At 31.3% G+C, this 23,050-nt stretch overlaps 3 protein-coding genes across 8 annotated transcripts; 1 reads left to right on the top strand and 2 right to left on the bottom strand.

Moving 5' to 3' along the window:
• The first annotated feature begins 2,725 nt into the window (after positions 1–2,725).
• LOC130961608 (uncharacterized) lies at positions 2,726–5,827 on the top strand. The gene is made up of 5 exons (XM_057887572.1): positions 2,726–2,984; positions 4,191–4,335; positions 4,438–4,545; positions 4,983–5,057; positions 5,325–5,827. Exons 2-5 carry the CDS (start codon positions 4,202–4,204, stop codon positions 5,554–5,556), a joined length of 549 nt encoding a protein of 182 aa, XP_057743555.1. The 5' UTR covers positions 2,726–2,984; positions 4,191–4,201; the 3' UTR covers positions 5,557–5,827.
• Positions 5,828–6,379: 552 nt separating this feature from the next.
• Positions 6,380–10,178, bottom strand: LOC130962034 (1-aminocyclopropane-1-carboxylate oxidase homolog 1-like). The gene is made up of 3 exons (XM_057888121.1): positions 9,591–10,178; positions 7,681–8,002; positions 6,380–6,735 (listed from the first exon to the last, which is right to left on the bottom strand). The coding sequence occupies exons 1-3, from the start codon at positions 10,130–10,132 to the stop codon at positions 6,484–6,486; spliced, it is 1,116 nt and encodes a 371-aa protein (XP_057744104.1). The 5' UTR covers positions 10,133–10,178; the 3' UTR covers positions 6,380–6,483.
• Positions 10,179–13,784: 3,606 nt separating this feature from the next.
• Positions 13,785–21,064, bottom strand: LOC130962002 (pentatricopeptide repeat-containing protein At5g40400). Of its 6 annotated transcripts, none has more exons than XM_057888071.1 (4): positions 20,620–21,064; positions 19,366–19,773; positions 17,959–18,199; positions 13,785–16,125 (listed from the first exon to the last, which is right to left on the bottom strand). In XM_057888071.1, exon 4 carries the CDS (start codon positions 15,930–15,932, stop codon positions 13,980–13,982), a length of 1,953 nt encoding a protein of 650 aa, XP_057744054.1. In that variant the 5' UTR covers positions 15,933–16,125; positions 17,959–18,199; positions 19,366–19,773; positions 20,620–21,064; the 3' UTR covers positions 13,785–13,979. The 6 variants fall into 6 exon arrangements, with proteins under 6 accessions (XP_057744054.1, XP_057744053.1, XP_057744057.1 ...); XM_057888070.1 differs by having other exon boundaries at positions 17,959–18,192; XM_057888074.1 differs by having other exon boundaries at positions 17,959–18,192; positions 19,366–19,566.
• Positions 21,065–23,050: the final 1,986 nt, after the last annotated feature.

Below are 23,050 nucleotides of genomic sequence, written 5' to 3'. Positions count from 1 at the left end.
TAGTATATGATAATATAATAAATATAAACTAATGAGTTAGTTAGGAAAAAAATGTTTATTTTAATATAAAAATAAAATTAAAAATGTGTTTTTATGAAAAAATGCTAAAGTTTTAGATGCTTATTACTATTTCTAATACAATATCTAATTCTATTATTATAAGTAATGCACGTTTCATCTCATATAATTTTTACTATTATTATTTTTGAATTCTCATTTTTTTCGAAGCCCAAAAAATCATATTATTGACACACTTTTAAAAAAGGGCCGCAACTTCGTACTAACAGGGCCTAATAATATAATTACAATTATGTTTTCAGAATTAATCTAATTCTATTACCCTACAACTCCTATAGCCTCTGTTTTTGGATAGAATTTGTCTCCTCATAGTTCCCAAGATCTCACATGTCGTCTCCATATTTTGCCAACATTTTTTTCACCTGCTGAAAGAATCTTTCATAAGCACCATAGAATTTTTCAAGTGTTAGATGACTTTAGGATTTTTTTAAGACTATTAGCAAAAACAAAGACTCAAAATTTCACACATTTTTATTAGTACAAAAAATTGTAAATTTTGTTTCTACAGTCCATAGTTGATTGTAAAAATATAATTAAATATATAAATTAATAAATTTCTATATCTTGATTTATATAGGTAAATAAGTTTTTTGTTTTAAAAAAAAAAGTGCACACCATTTTATTTATCAAACTTGTCTTCATTCGGTTAGTTCGACTAAAAATTTAGTTATTTAGTCACCTGATCAGATTGAATCATGGTTTTAAAAATTGGATTGAATCAATCAGTCAAATCGGTTCAATTGAAAATCGAAAAGATTTGCGATTTGGCCTAGCAAGAGAAAACCGCTATTTTGAAAAGTTGCTTTAAAATTATTGAACCGGCCGGTCAGTTCGAACTGGAACCCGGCCGGTGTTATGAAACGGCGTCGTTTTTGCATTTTGTATAAAAAAGAAGAGCCGGTTTTCGTCCTCAGTCGCCTAAAGCCCGTGCCCCCCTCTCGATTATTTCTCCCCAAAAAACAACCCTAGCCTCCATCACGCTGCTGTTTGTCTCACCATTGCCGCCTGGTTCGTCGTGGTTGTTAGCCAATTCTCCTGTTTCGTCGTGCTCGAAGGTCCTTCCATTCCCCCAACGCCAGCATCTCTAGGTCCTGCTCCACCGTCGTCCCTCTATCGTGTTCGTCGCCAGCTCCCAGTCGTCCGTCGCCAGCTCGCCAGGGTTCGTCGCCAGCTTCTCGTCATCTGTGGCTCTCCCTCATATCCCTGGTCACTGCCCTCGCCGAAGGTAATGCCTCGGATGCTCTGTCAGTGCTCGGTGCTTTTTCCTGGTTGATTGCCTTTGCTCACTGCTTGATAATAAAATTTAACTCTTGTTACTGGCTTGTTCTTGTTTGTTCTGGATTGATTAACTGTTACTGGCTTGTTCTTGGTTGATTAACTGGCTTGTTCTTGTTTGTTTTGGGTTGATTAACTGTTACTGGCTTACTGATTGATGATAAATTGATACCGATAAATTGTTACTGGTTTGTTCGTGCTTTTATTTTTTTCTGTTATTAAATTTTGTTAAAGTTTCTTAATGATAAATTTTGTGCTCATTGTCTGAATACTTGAAATTTAAGTTAGTGCTTAATACTCTTATTGTATCACATAGCTCACTACTAGTGCCTGTTGTTCGTGTTTGTTTTTTAGTTCAGAAATTATCAAATTATATTGATTATTGAATGGCTCTGCTCACTACTGCTATGCTGTATTGTACTTTGGTTTGTGTCTTTTTCACTGTTATGTTGTGTTTTTTGGGTCTCTGCTGTCCACTGCTGAATTTTTTTGTGTTTAATTAAGTCAATTAAAACTATGCTTTAGGCTTAATTGTGCTTAGATTGTTAAGTTAGTTAATTTAGCATATGTTCTGCTGTGCTATTTTTGTGCTGATGTTTTGTGACTTGTGATTTTTCTGCATAGTGATGTGCTGTTGGAAATTGAATTGCTGTTGTTTTGTGTGTGTTTGTGTTTATTTTACTGTTTTGTGATTTAATTATGCTTAGATGGTGACTGTCTTTATGATTGTTTATTTCAGTTATGTAGGAATTTGTGATTTCTTTGCATAGTGATGTGTTGCTGCAGATTGAATTGCTGTTGTTCTGTGTTTGTGTTTTACGGTTTTGTGACTTAATTATGCCTAGATTGTAACTAACTTCATGATTTATTGATTTCAGTTATATATGATTTTGTATTTTTTTGCATAGTGATGTGTTGTTGGAGATTGAATTGCTGCTGTTTTGTTTTTGTGTTTTAATTTTGAGTTTGTAGTTAAATAAGTTTATAAGACTTTGGATGATGATATTTGTGTAGTGTTTTAAATTTAAAAAACATCTTAAGATTTATATTAGACTAAAATTATATTTTAGGATATTTATTTATAATTTATTTATTATTTTATTATAAATTTTTTTAGTTGGACCATAATTGAATTAATTGAACTAATAATTAATAAATAAATAAATTAGTGACTAGAGTGGTTCGATTTTTAAAGCCTTGGATTGAACCATTCTCCGAACTGTGGTTTAAGCATCGCGAAAAGAATTTTTCTGACTTATGTTTAAGCAAAATCGGAGACCCGGCCGGTTTTCATAACCCGGACCGGGTCATGCTTAATTTTTTTAAAAAACATTTGAAAACCACGGCGTTTTCTATTAAAGGAAAGCCAAAACCCTAATCGGCTGAGCGAACGTCTCCTTCCTCTTCCTTCTCGCACCAACCAGGCCACTCCTCAGTGTCTCAGTCTCGTCACTCTCTCATCTCTCTCACTGTCGCTCTCGCACTCAAGATCTCTCGTCTCCGGTCTCTCTCACTGCCTCCGATCCCGCACTCAAGCTCGTCGCCGGCGGCAGAAGCAGCACGTTCCGCAGCTGGTCGTCGTTGACGTCTTCTTGCTTCGAGCCTCGCCTCAGCAGCTGGTCCCCGATTTGGTGAGTTCCAACAAACTCCCCTGTTCTTTCTGGCTCAATTTTGTTGCTGTAATTCATCTCTGCACCTTGATTTTGTTGCTCAAAGTTGAATTTGTTGCTGAAAATATCAATGAACAAAATATTTTTGTTGCTGAAAATCGTCACAGTTGAATTTGTTACTGGTTATCATCACTGAAGCTTGAATATGTTGTTGTCACTTAGCTAATTTTTTTTTTGTATCTGTGAATCATCTTTTGAGCTAATTCTTTTATTGCTGAAAATTATCATAGTTGAATTTGTTGTTGAAAATGTGATTGATGCTCTCTGCAAATAAAATTGTTAAGTTAAATTGTTGTTCCCATGACCTCTGTTTTTTTTTTTTTTGCTAGAATTTTAAAAATGTCTTCGTCACAACTCAGTTGCTATTATGAATTATTCTTGGTATTGATTTGTGAAAAATACACAAATGTAGATATAGATGCAAATCAAAATGAAGGAAATGTTGGTCAAGCTTCAAATTTGTCCTATGAAGATATAGATGCCAACTTTGAGATCGTGCTTTGAATCTGATTTATTGATTATGTTATTTTTTGCTGTCTCTTTTGTTCATTTAAATTGAGAAAGTATTTTGTACTAGGGACTAGTTTATTATCTTTTTTTGCATCATTAATTATGTTTAAAAATTGATACTTGATTGCTTACTTTCCTTGAAATTGCTTGCTTTACTTGATTACTCAATAAAACGATTTGTGCATTTTTATAGGCTATTTCACTTGAAATTACTTGCTTTCGTTTGATCACCTGTTGCACTAAATTTGGACCTTAATCACATAATTCAAAATTGTCATAATTTTATGAAGGAAATTGTCAAAGTGTTATAGTTGTGGCTTGATTTTCACTTGGTATAGTTGTGGCCCGTAAATGATAAAGTTTCATCGGGTCAGGCTGGTTAGGGTTCAAAAATAGACCCGTGAATATTTAAGGCTGCTGGGATAGAACAAATTCAGTTTCACCTGGGACATGGCACCCCTACATGGTGCCAAGTGAAGTTCCAATTTTCTCTTTATCTTTTATTGTTGTTCTCTTGTTGCTTCATCTGCTACGTGTGTGGACATGAATCTAATTTGTTTACTATTGTTAATATTTGCAATTTACTTGACATTGTATATTATTAGTATTATCTTTTGTTTTATTTGATATGTGTCTATGTGACTGTAATGATGACAGTGTGATAAATAATGAGGAAGCTAAGGTTTCATGAGAAGAAGCTACTGAAGAAGGTTAACTTCTTAGAATGGAAGAGAGAAGGTGGTCGCAGAGAAAACCAAGTTATGCAGCGTTACCATCTTACTGGACGTGATGATTACAAAAAGTATTAACTAACTATTATTGTGCACATTTGAATTATATCTTATGTCGTAAATCATATCACAAGAATCTAACACGTTTTATGCAATTCTGGAAATATGAATAGATATTCGAGCATATGCGGCATGATTCAGAAGTTGGTAAATATATTGAAGCAAATGGACCCCAAGGACCCTTTCCGTGTTGACATGACTGATAAGCTCTTGGAAAAGCTGTAAGTAAATTCTTTCATGGAAGACTGAATGATTAATCCGCTTCGATTTCTTGATTTCAAGTTTTATACCTATGCTCTGACTAATGACTATCGTGTTTTTCCGTTTTGAAATAGTTATAAACTTCAATTTCGTTCTTAAATTCATCTAGTTTATTCTTGGTTTTTGCAATTTCCTTTGAATTGGACTTATTTAGATGGAAATTATAGATGAATTAAGAGATCATATATTGTTGAAATTGGTGTTTGAATAACCCTTCATTCTCCTAATGGCCAGGGTTTTCCTATATTTTTTACAAGTTTGTGTAAATTATTTGAGATTTTAATTTAAACCAAGAACATGTATGTCTTACATCTTTCAGATTGTCACAATTTAGGGTCACTTTCCTTTTTGTCTGTTCTAATCTTTCCTTAATTTCCCCCTCTTGTTTTGATAACAGTTACAACTGTGGTGTGATTCCAACCAGGCAAAGCATCACATTATGTGAACGTATAACTGTGTCATCCTTCTGCAGGTAAGAAAACTACGCTGCATTTGTTACTTAAGATGAAAAGTTTAATTATTGATTTTATTTGTTAGCACTTCGAACATAAGGTTCTGACTAGATAGCGAGTGAAAGATGTGACATGTATTTGTTAACACTCGAAATTGTGTGTTAGCCTGATAAACTTGCTACTGTTTCATACACCTAATCCAGTCATGGCATCGAGAATTCCTAGTTGCATTTATATATGCTACTATAAATGAAAAATTGAGTATATAATTTTCCGATATTGGGCAGGCGCAGGCTTGCAACTGTTTTGGTGCGACTAAAATTCGCAGAATATCTGAAAGAAGCTGTGACATACATTGAGCAGGGGCATATACGAGTTGGTCCGGAGACAGTTACGGATCCAGCTTTCCATGTGACTAGAAATATGGAAGACTTCATTACATGGGTGGATTCGTCGAAGATCAAGAGAAAGGTGCTGCAGTACAACGATAAGTTGGATGACTATGATTTAATGAATTAAGTAGATAGTTTTGATAGAGTCAAATACACAATGGGTTTTTATTCTTGAGTCTAGTTTGAGCAGGCATTCTTTTTCCCTTTAATGTCTTAAATGCTATATAGAAACCCCGAGAAATTTTGACCATCATACTAGGAATTTAGTAAATGATTGTGACATTAGTATACTGCTATATTTTGAATATGTATTTTTATTTTCTGCAATCAGTAGATGGTTATCTTTCATAATGCTTCGATGCTCTCAATTCTCAAATGATAGCGTATACATGCTTGCGATAATTTTACCTTTATATTAATAACTGTTCAATTGTAATTTAATAACCTTAAAGACAAGTGTTAGTGTTTGAATGCTATCTACAAATATTCTATAAATATTGTTATCTCAGGTTCAATTCATGCTAGAAATTTTACCCATATAAGATGTGGTATCCTAACGATTGTTTATATTACAAGTTATTTGCTGTAGTTTCCAGACCAAATAATAATGATAAAAATTACTTTACGTCAAAATTGACTTCATAGAAGTTGGACCAAACATAACTTTTTGTCTCATTAGATAAGATCATTTGTATAGATCAAATAATATACCAAATTGTTCTTAACACTACTAGCATAAGGTGGATTTGAACTCTATTTAATAATTTGTATAAAATAATATTCGAATTTTCACACTTATTTAAGTGAACAAGTGAATTAACCACGGTAAAAAATACAAATATATTCTTAAAAGACTTGTTGATAACATGACATCATAACACCATAATATTTATTTTTTGTCAAGATGGATTAAACAACTTTCAATCTTAGGCATCAAAAACTCACACATATTTAAGTGCGACATAGTATACCATATATTGTAACAACCAAAATCTCAGATGCAACAGCATAACATTATCACCATTTTTTCATAGCTAATGATGCACATTAATTTTTACACCCTAAAATAAGGGAGTGCCTTATTGCCATCTAACCCTTTGGACCTATAATAACCGAGATATTCATTTGAAGAGGTCTTCTTGTATTTAGATGGGCTTTGATTGGATGTGAAAGCCTCTATAGGCCCATATTGTTTGTTTCTATGTGTAGCACTTGGATAAATGTGACATGCTGCTGAAGCCCTAGGCCCAATTCTTCTAGCCAGCACTCTGTGCTCAACACTCTTGAACTTGTCATTAGTGATAAGCTGCCAAAAAATGTAAAATAGAATAAGTTTCTTTATGGTATGATGTACCAACAAAAAAAAATTATACCTTTATGGCATTGCTAATGCTAGATTCTTAACCATTTAACTCACTCACAACTTCACAAGACCTCTCTATTCATTTAAAAAAAAAGTAATGTATACTTAGAATGACCATATTACGTATTCAATTTAAAGGTCTTTGATAACTTTGGGTTTTTTTTTTTTTTTGTCTATTTGATAACTTTGGTTAAGTGTAATAAAAAGATAGGAGTTTCATGTTACTAAAAATTATTTGACTTGAACAATTTTAAGTTGTTTAAATAACATTTATCTATATATAATGCTAGAAATTTAGAAAAAACAAAAATAGTTGGCAAATAAAATAAAATGAAAATAATTTAGGATATATTTTTTTTGGAAGGAATAACGACAGTAAGAAATAAAAATTGAAAATAGAATTTTATTTTTTCCTCAAAAAATAAAACCAAATAGGCCTTTATTATTATTCATTTCACACATTTAATAATAAATCCTTGTTAACGGTCTTTAAGAGTAATTTCTCAATTCTAAAAATATGACAATAGAGCACACATTCTTTATGAAAAAACAAAAAGAAATTATAATAATTTCATATATTCCTATTTCATTAGACGAACTAGTCCTATATTAGATTGTTCTTCTATATAGAGGGACTAATCTAAAAAAAAAAAAAAAAATTAGAGACCGTTATGTTATTACTTACTATTATATAGAGACAATAACTGATTTGTTTAGTTTAACTTAACCAAAATTTGTCATGAGAATTAATATGTCTAATAAAAAAAGTTAGAGACTGATTTGATGATTAAAATTTATTAAAATCTAAATTGTCCGACTAAAATCTTTTTTGAGATTAATTTGGGATATTAGGTACATTTATTTGTAGCACAAGAAAAAATGATGTACCTGCATAAAGTCACCAATATTTGCAACCAATGCTCCATGAATGGGGGTTATATCAACCCATTGATCTTGGTGAAGAACTTGGAGGCCACCTATGAAATCTTGAAGGAGAATTGTTAGGGAAGACGGATCTGAATGCTTGCTAGTTCCTATTGTGAGTTCTGGTTCTGGACATGGTGGATAATAATGGCACACCATTGTTTCACTTTTCATGCACTCTATGCTTGAAAGATAGTCCCTCCTTAACCCTAATGCTTCTGAGAGTAATTCTGATAAATTCTCCCTTAGTTTGCTAACATGTTCCATGTATTTGCTCACTACATTTCTATAAGAAAAAGAAAATTAAAATGATATTTATTCGCAAAAGATTTACCATAATGTTAGGGTGACACAAAAAAAAATAGTTAGAATTTGTCTTATTTAATATTTATTAATTATCATGATAATTAATAAATATTAAATAAGACAAGTTATAGCTGTTTTTAACTGAGTTTTTTTTTGTTACTAAATACTTTTGAAAATTTATTAGTCCATGGATGATGGTAGCAATTTTTTTTAATTATAAAAATTTTTATTTTTTTGAGAATTTAAAATTTAGTATAATTTAGGATGTAGGATTAAGGGTTATGATTTATGATTTAAAATTTAAAATAAATAAAATAACTTTAAAAAATTAGTTAATGTTGGTTGAAAAAATTGACTCCCTGATATTACTTAAATGAGAATTAAGGTATTAAAATACTAGAATTACATCAAAATTTAAGGATAATAAAATAAGTGTATTAACATATATATTGAATGATAGTTTGATGTAAAAAGAAATCCCTTCGTTTTATAGTTTTCGTCTTTTAAGGTTACACATGAACTAGGATTAAAAAATGATTGTGTATAATATATAATATGTTTTCTTTCAGTCATTAGGGCACTTTTTCAACTAAAATTTAAAAGAAAAAAAATTACTCTAACTTTCTTTGAGGTTACACGATATGATTTTATTATTATACATGACATTCATTGGCCATTCCTTTGAAATACCATTACATTAACTTTTCATAAGATTCAAAAAGTACTACACATTTGATATCTTGATTTTTCTTAAGGAAAAAAAAAATTAACGTGATACCAACCTCTCTTATAAGCATACTACGCATTTCAATAATTTTTATAGCCACCTATATATAATTATATATCTTTATTATATGATACAAGAACACAAAACCAATTATCGTTAAGTAGTTAGAGATTGTATTCAACTCTCCACATACAAGTTATATTTTGGAATTATTATTAGCACTCCATGTAGTTTAACTAAAATTGACCAAATTCCTTAAAAGAAATTAAGGTAAACATGACAAATAAAAGTTTACTAAATGCAGTGAAGAGTATTTAAAAAAAAATGAGTGGTGTGTTTTTTTAAAATTAATAACTTGTTATTATTAAAAGTAAACTATTATAAATTCTAAATCTAAACCATTGATATAAAATATAAGAGTTTATCTATCTTATGGCCACATATTTAGTTTACAAATTAAAAAATTTATTAAAAATATAAAAATTTTAAATTTTCAATGCATTTGTTTTATGGATAATATTAGAAAAAAAATCAAAACTTGTCTTATTTAATATTTATTAATTATTTTAGGTAAGTTCTATTTTTTATTAATTTTTTTTGTTATTAAATGTTATTTTACATTCATTAAATGAAAACAGTTAAATATTTCCACTAATGGTAAGCTTATCATGTATTTTCAGAAGCACATATTAGCTAAACCCAAAATATAATAAGTGAAGATATAAGATTTGTTTAATTAATAAGAAATGCAATACTTTTTACTTAATAAAAAATATTTAAAAAATAAACCAAATATAATACCACATGAGCTTAAGATCAAATAAATATAAATAAAGAGTACCTGCATATTAGGGGATAGTCCTGAGGCTTAAGAGGACCATCTTGAAAATCAAAAGCAATGGTATCCCTCCAATTTGCTGCTTTAGAAACAAAGAGATCACCATTGCAATAAAACCTCACCTTCATCTTATGATCCCTTGAATACCACTCTTTCTTGACCTCACTAGGTTGCTCATGGAATTCTCTTATCACATTCAACAATTCATCCATCACACTAATTGGGACCCCATGATTCACCATTTGGAAAAAACCCCACTTTGATGATGCTTCTTTTATCTCACTCACTATATTAGACCTTCTAATTATCCCATCATCATTATCATCATCATAGCCTTTGAGATCTATCACAGGAACATTGAGGCATAATGATGATGATAATGATGATGGTGGGTTTTGTAAAGTCTCTTCTAAATGTATGAGGAATCTTGGCACTTTCATTACACCAGAATCTAATAGACCTTTGACACCAAGTTTGGTATCATCAAATTTCTTTATTTCCTTAGCTCTATCATATTGAACATCATCATCATCAAAGGAAGACATAGTTTTTTTTTTTTTAGTTATTGGGAGATAATTACTAGTAAGTGTAGTAAGGTTGCTACTTGATACAAATTTGAAACTTTGATGGCCATTAAATAGAGAATGACACAAGATGCCAAACATCGAACGTAGTCAAGGTAAAAAGAAAAAACAAATAGTACTAACAATATAAATATTGAAATGGCAAATCAGATGCTTTTATTATTATTATTATTATTATTATATATATATATATTAAAAAATAATGAGGCTTATCTTTAAGAATTAGATGCATTAGTAAATTTGTTGCACAAATAATAGGCCAAGTTCTTTGGAATTTAAAGGGCTTCAATTCTTAATTGGGAGAAAGTTATTTTTTTTTTTATCTCATAGCAATTGTAAGAATATTTTTAAAGATTAAAAGAAAAAAGAATTTGGCTCTAAACTATTAGATTAACCTCTTCTTTTTATTTTTTTAATTGCTAAAAAAAATTGTCAAAGACGAACTTATTCAAAGAATTTTATATAAATAACTTACTCTATTAGTTAAAATTTGAATTATAATTTATCATGTTTTAATCGTTCATTATTATAATATATACTATAGTAGAATTGAAATTGAATAGACCTAACTCAATTAAAAAAAAACTAACTCATAAAATAAAAAATACTTCATATTTATTATAAATTATCTAAATACCTTATCCTTTAACGATGTAGACTTGTAATAGCATTAGCTAAAGTTTCTAACTGATAAAAGCTTAAAATAATCTTAATACATCGGCAAGTTTTGAGCTTCATGTTTTTTTTTTCATGAAAAAATTCACTTTAAAATTATTAATAACTAAAAGAAATGATTGACAAAAGAGTTCAATTAGAGAACTAATTTTTTTCGGTTAACATGAACTAAGTTTTCTCACTTGTTTATGTTGATGTGTATTATGTTTTTTTATTATTATAATTTCGGATGTGTCTTGTCTTGTGCCTTTTGTAGTTTTATAGTCTTGTATTTGAGCCTCCTCACTTTTTATCAGGATTTGAACTATCAAAAAAAAGATTAACTAATTTTTTTAACTCTAAATTCTAGATTTAAGTTTTAAACTCAAAATCTTAAATTCGAACCTTAAATTTTAATTCTAAATCCTAAACTCTCCAAAAAATAAAAGTAAAAAAAAAATTACAATGAAAAAAATTAGCTAGTATTAGCTATTTAAAAGTTGATTTCCTATTATAGTACTTAAAAAAAATCGTAACTAATATGTTTTTTATTAGAAAAAAATCCAACATTATTCTTTTGACGACTACCTAATATTGTTTAAACAAGATTATGTGTGAATGTTTGATTCAATAAAAGCTGCAAAGAAAGGCGAATACGATGGGATACCCACTTTTGTTCTGTCTCCAACCATGACAATCATTGGACTTTGCCACAGAGTTTTTGAATTGAATTGAATAACAATAACCTTAGAATCAATGTCTTTTTCCTAAGATTGTATGGAGATGCTTTTTAAAGATGTTTCCAGTTTTTAGTCTAGTACTATCCAAATTGCTGCAAATGGTATTCACTTCTTAAAAATAATGGCAAAATAATGCTATCCCTTCATCAATTTATTCGAATTTTCAAAATGTCTTGTCATATATTGCTACAATAATTAACAAATGTTGATGGGAATAACTCAAATTCATTGTTTACGTACACATGTGAATGAACAAATTGACCATCACTCATTTGATGTTGGAAGGATAATAATGGAGAGATCCAAAATTTAGACAAATCTCTTTGTTTTATCTTTTCTTTTTTTTTAAGTTTAATTACTCTATTAATTCCTATAATTTTATTAAATTTATAATTAAGTTCTTATCATTCCTATGTTGCTTTTAATTTTGTAATTAGGTTCTTTTTGTGTCAAAACCATTAAAATTAGCAGAATATCTCTCCAAAAAATATATGGTCAAAGATCTAGTTAAGTTTTTAATTGTGAATACCTTCATTTTACGAAAAAATATTTCGTTAACTTTAACATTTGTTATATTGACAAAGACTTAATTACTAAATTAAAAACAATATATGAACTCAATTGAAAAGAAAAAAAAAATATATAAGGATCTAATTGTAAATTTAGTAAAAACTATAAAAGAATAATTAAATCTTCTTTTTAATATAAAAAGTAACAAACGATTCAACCATTCCATAACGTTTGGACTATTAAATAGTTCCAGTAAGTCAGTAACAACATATTTTTAAGTATTTTAATAATTGTCAAATAATCCTTATTTAATTTTAATTATAAGTTAATCCTTTATATATTCTTTAATTATAAAATCTATCCTCATTTTGTAAATTATTATTTTATTATTCATCTATCATATTTATTAACAATTAAAAACAAAAACAACAACAAAATAGATCTTCTATTAACCGTAACCTTGTAAATATATTGCTAAAAACTCATTGATTCAGATTGCTAAAATATTTATGGCGATCACCATTAATAGAAGATTTATTTTGTTTTTATTTTTGTTTTTGTTTCTAATTATTAATAAATATGATAGATGAATAATAAAATAATAATTTATAAAATAAAAGATAAATTGTATAATTAAATAATATATAAAAAATTAATTTATAATTAAAATTAAATAAAAACTATTTAACCATTATTAAAAAACTTAAAAAATATATTTTATTATTGAAACTATTTAATAATCCAACCGTCGAATTCTTTGCCATAAAAAAATATAGATACGTTTGATGCTAATGAATAAACAGATGAGTATATGATTTTGATCTCTAGCTCTTTGAGAATGAGGGTTAATCTTGGATCTTTAGGGATACATAAGCTCGAATCCTTTACAATCAGAAATGTGTAAAATGATAAAGGGATAAGTAAATAAGTAATCATCTTTTTGAATTATTTCAGAGAAACTCATCTATAACGGAGGTTATTTATCTTTGGGATAGTAAATCAACGATAATGACATTTTTCCTCCAAGCATCTTTTCCAATAATTTATCTTTTTTCCTTTTATGGAAATATCAAACCATGATTAAGGGTGCATTTGGTTTCGATTATTTTTAAAAAAAGCTGTTACAATTTGAATATTTATATAGTTGAAGGAAAACTGTAAACAATGATGTGAAAGAAAAAAAGGAAAAGCAAAGTTGAAAACTGAATTTAATCGGAAACTAATCTTTTTTTTTTTTTTTAAAGTTGAAAACCTATTTTTGGTTATTTTACAAAATTTATACAAATGTGAAACTGATCTTTGTAGTAAGTTAAACAAAAGAAGAGAAAAAATAAACAAACAAACAAACACACACACACATCTTGTGAAAAGAATAGAACTTTTAATATGTTATTCTTTAATTGAAACTTTTCTTTCACAATGATTGTACAAAATTTGATTAATTATATCAAGCACAATTAAAGTTACTAACGTGAATCATGCATGGCGGTATATTATGAGGAACGGGCATTTCAATAGTTTTGCAGGATTTTTTTGGGGTGACTAAAAGTTTTAGAGGATTAGATGCTCACAAAATATACTATTATATTTTTAATCTATAATTATATACTAAAATGAAATTTTTGGGACAGATAATATTGGTGTCAAAATTAAATTGAAAAAACTTAAGTTCATAAAAAATATTACTACGTCAAAAATAACTAACAGCATAATAATATTGCCATATAAACAATATATAGATAAGCATCTATATATCTATATATTCGTATAATTATGTTTATGTATCTCTCATAATTAAATTATGAATTTTGCTGAGACATTGTTAAGAATTGCCCTGGGGCATTCATGGCTAAAAAATTGGCCAAGTGGGAGGGGTACAATCCTAGATTAGGACAATACTATTACTAGGTTTCAAGCATGGTTTGGTCCAATAACTCATTATCTAGTACCATAGTTTTCTGCAATCCTTGGATCACATACTTACAAGTTAGGCTGTTCGGAACATACCCAACTTTGAGCAGCCTATCCTGAAGCTCCATCAACTCGGCCACATTACCATCCTCGCAAAAGACTTTGACAACTGCGTTGTAGCTTTCGGTATCATAAACTCGAAACTCCTTAGCAAATAAGTTCAGCAACAAAACAGCTTGTTCGACATTTCGTTCTTTGCAATAGCCATTTACGAACACTCGGCATATTTCTAGATCAGGGAGAATACCAGAACAAACCATTTCCTCCAACAAACCTTCAGCTTCCATAGTCTTGTTTGCCTCGCACAAGCAGCGTATAATAGCTCCATAGGCACTGAGATTAAGACTCATGCCCTTCTTTGCCATCTCAGATTTCAATGCGATTGCCTCTTCCACATTATTGAATTTACATAGAGACACCACAACTTCATTATAGGTACTCACTTTAGGTGTATAGCCACCATCCTCGGATACCCTTTGCAGAAGACTTCTAGCTGCAAACGGTTTACGTTCTTTACACAATGCAACTAGAAGATAATCGTGTAAATCTTCAGGAATCTTAACTCTGAATCTCTTAAGCTCCACAACCAAATTCAAGGCAGATGCCAACTTTCCATCCTTTACATATCCTTTAATGACAAGCCGACAAGAGATGTTGTCGGGACAAATCCCTTTTCCTACCATTTCGTGCAATAGCAATCTACACATTTGTGTCTTTCCTTCTCTGCAATAACCACCTATGAGAGTGTTATATGAAATAATGTCTGGATCTATCCCACTATGAACCATCTGATGGAAAAGTTGATGAGCCTTCTTGACCTTCCCTTCCTTACAAAGGCCATTCATCAAGGCCGTAAACGAAATCAAGTTAGGCATCACACCTCTAATGTGCATGATCTTATAAAGATAAAATGCATCCTCCAACCTTCTTTTCCTACAATAACTATTAAGCAGTGTATTATATGTCACCAAATCAGGTTCAAATCCTTCTTCCTCCATTTTATCCAGGAACCCATTCACCTTATCCGAATCACCATCTTTGCACAAAACATGGGTCAAAATATTGAAAGTATAACCATTCCCATGTATCCCAAGTCTTCCCATCTCTTCATATACTTCCCAACAATAACCATCATAGTTAAACTTAGACAAACCACTAAGTAAACAATTGCAAGCAGTTACACTAGGCACAAAACAAGCCTCAACATTCTTCCGAAAAGTTTCTAAACCCTTCTCAATCATACCAACCTTAACATAGGCCTTGATAAGCATATCAAAGATCACTGGATTCCAATTACAATTTTCAGCACACACAGCCAAATTCTGATGAATGTCTTCATTTGGGGCAAAACTCTGAACCTCAACCAATTGTATCAATTCAGACAACAAATTCATGGACTCAGAGAATATTCCAGACCATGCTAGTATGTGAATAACTATGCAATAGTTCTGAACAGTGTGTATAATACCCAAATCATGCTTAACCCAATTGAAAAAGGTGAGAGCTGAAGAGTAATCTGATTGGGACCTAAGTAAGATCCTTGAGATCTGATTGGCACCCAATTTGGGGAGAATAGCTCTGATATCATTCTGAAGAAGTGAAAGGTTGGGACTTTTTTGCTTCAAGGTTGAAGAGATGAGGTTGACTATTTTGTTAGGGTTTTGGGTATGAGGAAGGAGATGGTAGAAGGGACTAAAAATTGGTTTACAATGAGAGACATGATCAGGGACTAGAGGAGGAGGCGGAGGAGAAGAAGAAGATGATGATGATAATGATGATAATGATGATGTTGATAAAATTGAAATTTTTGAGAAAGGTGAAATTTTGGAGGTTGATAGTGAAAGAATGAACTCATTGGAAGAATAGGATGAAAGTCTACGAACCATGGGTAGCACACAAGCAGATATTAAATCTGAATCTCTGGAATATGAAAGCCGAATTGAGAATTCACTTGAAATGTAAAGGCATCAAACTTTGGCCTGAGTTCTTTTGTCATAGGCCCCCATACTCCATATCCATTGAATTTATGGATAGGAACACACAATGAACAAGAATCTTCACTTGTCATAACAGCATAACCTGGAGAATAATATAGAAAAGAACACCTCTCAAATAGATTACAAAATGGATCATAAAACAAAATTGTCAAACAGAAAAATTTTAATCTTTCTAGTCCCTAAATGACTGTAAACACTAAACAATAAAGAAAAACAACTAACATCATCAATTTTTCCAAGCCTGCAAGGAATAATCCTAAATCCTTAAAACAAGCACCATTGAAAGTATCACAAATAATTCATTAATGAAGGTGTTCACACAAAAGAATTCAAGGTAAATCAAGTATCATAAGGGAGTGCCTTCAGAATTTCTTAAATAACCACCAAATGCAAAGACATCTTTAAAAGTAACATATTCAGCACAAAGCAACCTTGTGTTATTACAGATTTATTAACTCAAGGGCTTAACACTATGTCCATCAGGCTACAAAACATAAAGTTTAGCATCCTCAAGAAAGATCCCATAACCAAGAATAACTCAACTCCCAAAGAGATGGCCCCACGATAGCATATCAAAAGGCTAGTTTTTGTAACCACCCGTGCTCTACCCAGGAAAGCCAATAACTTGAGAGCAACACTCAGAAAACAAAAATCTTTACCACAAAGATTGGAAGATAAGTAGTCCACGTTACAAAATCAAAATATTATACATTAATAGAAGGTACTAAAACTGGATTTTTACCTTTTTATTATCCAATTTAAAGGGACCACACAATTCATACTTATAATTAACTCCTCAGCAAGCCAGTATGTCATACATTAATATTTTTACTAGCTCACCTATAAGCAACCTCAGTCTTGTTTATTTGATCTCTCTGCCACTCACTCACGTGAATTTTCTTCACTGCACTGCACTGCACAAATAGTGCACAACTCACTTCAGTTTTCACACTCTGTACTTCACACACACAAATTGAGAGCACACCTCCACAAATGATAGCACTAGTATTACTACTTATTATTAGCTTCATAAGTTGGTGCTTGATATAAATTGTGTTGCTTGATTTTACATAGCATAAGAACAAATAGTTGAATAAGGATGACTCTAATCAACTAAGTATTTATTTCCTTGTTATTTCAGACAATCTGAATATCAGAAAGGCTATTTGATCTATGGCTCTAGCTCAAGTCAACCCAAAGAATCCTCCATTTGGATTTAAAAACTTGAATAAAGATTACTCTAATCAGCTAAATGTTGTATGCTTAACATGAGAAACACCACATGTAATATTATGCAAGCATTATGAGGCACTACAATTTTGGTGGAATGGTAATTAAGATCGGAAGGTGAGTATTCATTGTTGTCACTACTTGTTACATTGAGAGAAAACAAGTCATCATAGTTTTCAGATACAATAAGGAAACAAAGTAAATGACGTGACTTGCTTTTACAATTTCTTAGTCTAATCTAACACTTCTATGTTCCTACACATGAGGAATTACTATAACACTAGTCTTTTCTAGTGACTAACCACACTTCTAGATAAAGAGAGCCATAGACAAGAGAAGCAGAGTTCAATCATAGTGGAGAGTGAAAATTCTCCTCATAACTTCCCTGACTCAAATCAACCAACTCTAGTTCGAAAAGCAAGGAAATAATAAATAATTGTGTAATGCAATCACAAAACCATGACAACCACAAGCATATTTTTGCAATGCATAGAGCAGAACATGTTTGATGAAATTCCCCAAATAAGAAATAACAGATAAAACAAAAACAGAGCACAATCAATCTTAATACTAACATCATAAGAATCAATTAGTTTAGAATAAAAACAATAAATAAGATGAAAAGAACAACAATCTTTGATGAAGAACAAGGAAGGAGCACGAACAACGAGAAAGGGGGATGGACCTGCGAGACGACAGCGGCAGCAGCTTTGTGAGAGGGAGAGATAGACAACGCAAGGAACCTGCGATCCTGATCAGTGGCTTCGTGAAAGCAAAAGAGAGAGACCATGCGGCGGACTGGCGAGCCTGCTCGGCAGTGGCCTCGAGATGAGGAGGAACGTGGCTGAGGAAGTACTAAAGAACCTCTTAAACTCTCTGATTGAAGAACCATATTCTCATTTGTTTTTAATTGAAACACCTATTTTCTCAAAAATTAATTAAGAATGGATAAAAAAGTCAAAATGTTATTCGTACACTAAAAACAGCTACCAATGTATTTGTATATAAATACATGTAGTTTAATTTATTTTCAATGTGTATTTGTATTTCAACATGTATTTTATACTGTGGCTGATTTTGGTGACTGATTTTGGTGTACACGTAGCATAATCATAAAAAATTGTGTAATTCACGTTTACTGTATCATGGTGTGTTAGGCATATTCGTAAGGACCAAACCGTTAATCGATCCGATTATACGACTGGGTCACTTGTTCAACCGATAGGTTACTGGTTGACCCGGTTAATCCGGTCACAATTAAATATAAATATAAAATTACAAAAAATAAGCTTAAAATTCAAAATTCAAAAGCATGCCTCACAACCATATTAATAATAAACAAGTATCAATTCTTAAACATAACTAATGATGTAAAAATAAAAAATAAACTACTCACTAGTATAAAATACTTTCTTAATTTAAATGAAGAGAGCAAAACATAACACAATACGTAAATGAAGTCCAAGGAGTGATCTCAAAATCGGCATCTATATCTTTATATCGGACAAATTTGGAGCTTGACCAACATTGACTTCTTTTTTATTTGCATCTATATCTTCCGTAGCCTTGTTACCAACTAATTAAAAACTAAATTCAACTAATTATACCAAATCAATATTGCCTATGTAAGAATCAACTCAATTAATACTAAAAATCAAATCTATTCTTCTGGAAACAAATTCAGCTCATTGATAATTTTCAACAACAAATTCAACTATGATAATTTTCAGCAACAAAAAATTTAGCTCCCAAGATGATTTACAGCGGCAAAAAATTTAGCTAAGTGATCATTTCGACAAGACTGCAACAAATTCTAGGTTCAGTGATCCTTAGCAACAAATTCAACTTAGAAATGATTTTCATCAACCAAAAAACTATCCCGCTGATATTTTCAGCAACAAATTCAACCTACAACAACAAATTCAGCAGCAAATTCAACTTACAACAACAAATTCAACAATTCCTAGTTCATTCATGATTTACAGCAATATTAACATCAACAACAAAGCAAATTAATTGAGTTTAGCAATTCAGCAACATCTCAAAATACGGGGAGAAGGAAAATATGGAAAAGAGATCACAGGGGACTTACTAACAGTCCACGGCGACGACGACGAACAGAAACCAGAAGACGGCGAGCAGAAACCAGAAGACGACCCCACAAGAGGCATGAAGCAAGCTACGACCCCAGGAGTTGCCTCTGCCGCGGGCGACGAGGAGCCTAGGGACAAGACTTGAGTGAGACGACGAGGAAGGCCGCGAGACGAACGACGAGACGCCAAGTGAAGTGTAACTGAGACGAGACTCGGGTAAGATTGAGAGAGAGACTAGTGGGATGGGCAGTGAGAGAGAAGATAGAAGTTTGAGTCTAAGAGGGAGACGTTCTGACTTCTGAGGGTGTTAGGGTGTTAGCAAGGTTCTGAAAACCGGACTGGTCATCGAATTGCTTTAGCTACTGGTTCATTAGTTTATTGGTCCAACTGGTTCAACTATGGTTCAACTGGAAAAATCGTTTTATAATAAAATAAAAAATATATTATAAATAAACACCTCAAATATAGTTATAGTCAAATATAAGCCTTAAAATGTCTTCCAAATTTAAAATACTACATCAATCAAAATTTAATATAACTTTTAAACTCATCAATTATTAACAATTTGTCATCATTAATCATTATATCACTATTGAACTCATTAATAAAGTCACAAAAAACAAAAGAAATTCATTGAATTAACCAAACCAATAACAAATATTCGTTCATCTACTCATTTAGTTAATTGAGTTATTTCAATTCATCTATTTCTTCATTAAAAACAAATATGACAAATTTATTTCTTCTCTAACAAAAGACTGATCATACAAATAAAAGCTCCGACAAAATTTTAACAAAATTTTTAATATAATTTTAATAAAGATTAACAAGAATTTCAGCCAATCACAATTTTAGCAAAATCTCAGCATAATTTTAACAAAAGTTAATAACCTTTTTCCAAAAATTAACAAAAAAAAAAGCATTCAATGATTCAATAACACCAAGAATACAGAGTTCAGAACAACTAGATATAGAAGGGAATCATAGCTAATCATTCAATCTTGCTAGAATCAAGCAACAATTCAGCAATCACCAACCACAATTTCAGATGCAAAATCAGCAACAACAGAAATTAAATGATTACAAATTAGTAATTACAATGAAGCAGCAACACAAATTCGGCAACAGCAGAACCAACTGCATCAACTAAAAAACTTCATGCCAAATTTGGAAAATCAGAAATGCAGTGGAAGAAGTAAAAGAACTACACATTGAAAGTTTAGACCTAAGAAATTCAATTGAGCAAAACTCACCGGATCTGTTGTCGCACGGCGGAGCGAAGCAATGGCACCAAGGTCGGTGCCTCGGTGAATGGCAACAAGGACGGAGGTGCGACGAACGGTGGTGGCGCGATGAACGAGGGTGGCGCTAATGGTTCTTCGGGTGTGCTCCACCGCGACCCCGCGAACAAGCACGGCGGTGCTGTCGCGACGCAAAAAAGAGACAACGCGAGCACTGAGAACTGGCCTGCACCGAGCAGACGACGGCGACGGCGACCAGAGGGGAGACGAGGATGACGGCGACCATAGAGCAGAGTGGCAGACGAAGACGAACGCGACAAAAGGAAGACGAAGACGACGACGAAACCTACCACGACGAAGACAATGGCGGTGGTGGAGGCTAAGGTTACCGTTTGAGCCTTTGAAGTTTGGAGGCTAGGGTTGCTTTCAGATTCAGGAAGGAAGGGGCAGGGGTCACGCGAAGAGACGAGAGTGAAAGTCTGAACTCTAAAGGGAGCTTTTCTTCTTTGAAACGGCGTCGTTTCCTTCGAACCGGCCAGTTCCTACCGGTTCAAAAGTTCTCTGCCAGTTTTTATCAGAACCGTTTTTACATGTAAATCAAACCGTTATAATTTTTGGTTTGCAGTGAATCAGTCCGACTGATCAATCCGGTCTAATTTTTAAAACCATGGATATTAGTGTACGTTTGAATTGGGGTTTATGAAATTGGAGTTTAATGAGTGTGATTTTGTAAAATTGATTTAGAGTAGAAGTGAGTTTGTGCCAATATGATTTATATTTGGTAATTTTAAATTAAAATTAATTTTTATAAAATAAATTATTTGGATAATATTAGTTAAAATTAGATATATAATTACTAAAAAATATATAATATTAAATTATAGTGTTTTTTAAGTATATTTAATTTTTTTATACTTTTTTAGTGTTTTTTTATATAATTTTTTAAAATTTTTTTAGTATTCTTTTTTAGTATGCTATAATTTTTTACTATTATTATTATTTATAATTAATTTTTTGTTTAATTTGTTCTATCTAATGAAATCAATAAATCATATTATAAAAAAATAACAATAATAAATATAATATACAAAAACTACACTTATAAAAATGCACAATATCAAATAAAATTTAACAAAAAGGAGAGCTCATATAAAAGATAATACGAATTCCATAAATAAAATAATAAGATATATGAAAGATAGGATTGATATAAAGAAAATAAAATTTTAAGGTCAATAGTTGAAGCTAATTAATGAAAAAGGGGATGCTACACATCCATGTAACCATGTAATCAAGTTGGCCAAACACTAAAAAAATCCAATACCATTAAATGAAACGAGAAATACACGTGCCCACTACACACGAAATCGCCCAACGCTTTTTCTCCCACACGCTTCTTCTTCTTCTTCTTCTTCTCACGCTCGTTTATGCACGGAGCGTCTTCTTCTTCTTTGCCTTCTTCTTCGTGTTCCTCCTTCTCCTCCTTTTTCGCGTTTCTTCTTCTTCACGTGTTTTCTCCTTATCGTCATTCTTTTGTTGTTGTTGCTGTTGTATTTTTTTGTCTTTTCCTCCTTCTCTCTCTGGTGAAGAAGCAGTAGAAGGTGAGGAAGAAGAGTTTTGAATAGTGCAAAATGAACCGAACACAATACTCATGGTGAACCGAAATCTTAGTTATGGTGAACCGAAAATAATACAATTGTATAGTACTGAGTGAACGAAACATAATCCATTATATAAAATCAAATTCAAACAGCTTTCTGGAAAATAAACCGAACATAGTACTCATGGTGAACCGAACATATTACTCATGGTGAACCGAAAACAATACAATTGTATAGTACTTAGTGAACAAAACATAATCCATTATATAAAATCAAATTCAAATAACTCTGCCTACAATTTACATATTATCAATTCAATTCAATTCAATTCAGTACACCTCCGTCCATTAAATTCAATTCAAATTAGGTGGTTAGGAAGTTATATCTGATTTGTAGTGGATTTAGGTTGAACTTTTTGGTTGCTGCTGATGCCTGGAATGAACGGTTTCAAATTGTATAGTGCTGTTTTATCCTTGTTAATGGCTGATTTCATGCCTTGTTTTGATTGAGCAATGATGATGATGGCATTATTATGCTAACTTTTTATATTGCTACTGATTGTCATTTTTGCTTGCTGCAGTTTGATTTTAGTGCTGATTAGTGATGATTTGATTTTAGTGAGTTCAAATGGGTTGATTTTGCTGTTTGATTAAATTCAGAAACGTCCTATTTACTAACAGAGTACTGTCAAAATTTCTAAAAATTTGTGTGTTAATTGAATTCCAATTTGTGAATCGAATTTGGTAATTTGTTACTTTAGTTTTGTTTTGTGACCAAATTCAACTCAAAAGGTTACTTTAATTTGTGCTTTTTTTTTTCAACTAAATATCTTATAAATTAAA

This window comes from Arachis stenosperma, chromosome 2 (genome assembly GCF_014773155.1).
Source record: "Arachis stenosperma cultivar V10309 chromosome 2, arast.V10309.gnm1.PFL2, whole genome shotgun sequence".
Lineage (NCBI taxonomy): Eukaryota > Viridiplantae > Streptophyta > Magnoliopsida > Fabales > Fabaceae > Arachis > Arachis stenosperma.
Note: the sequence above shows the minus strand (reverse complement) of the source record. Positions and strands in the feature narration are given on the sequence as shown.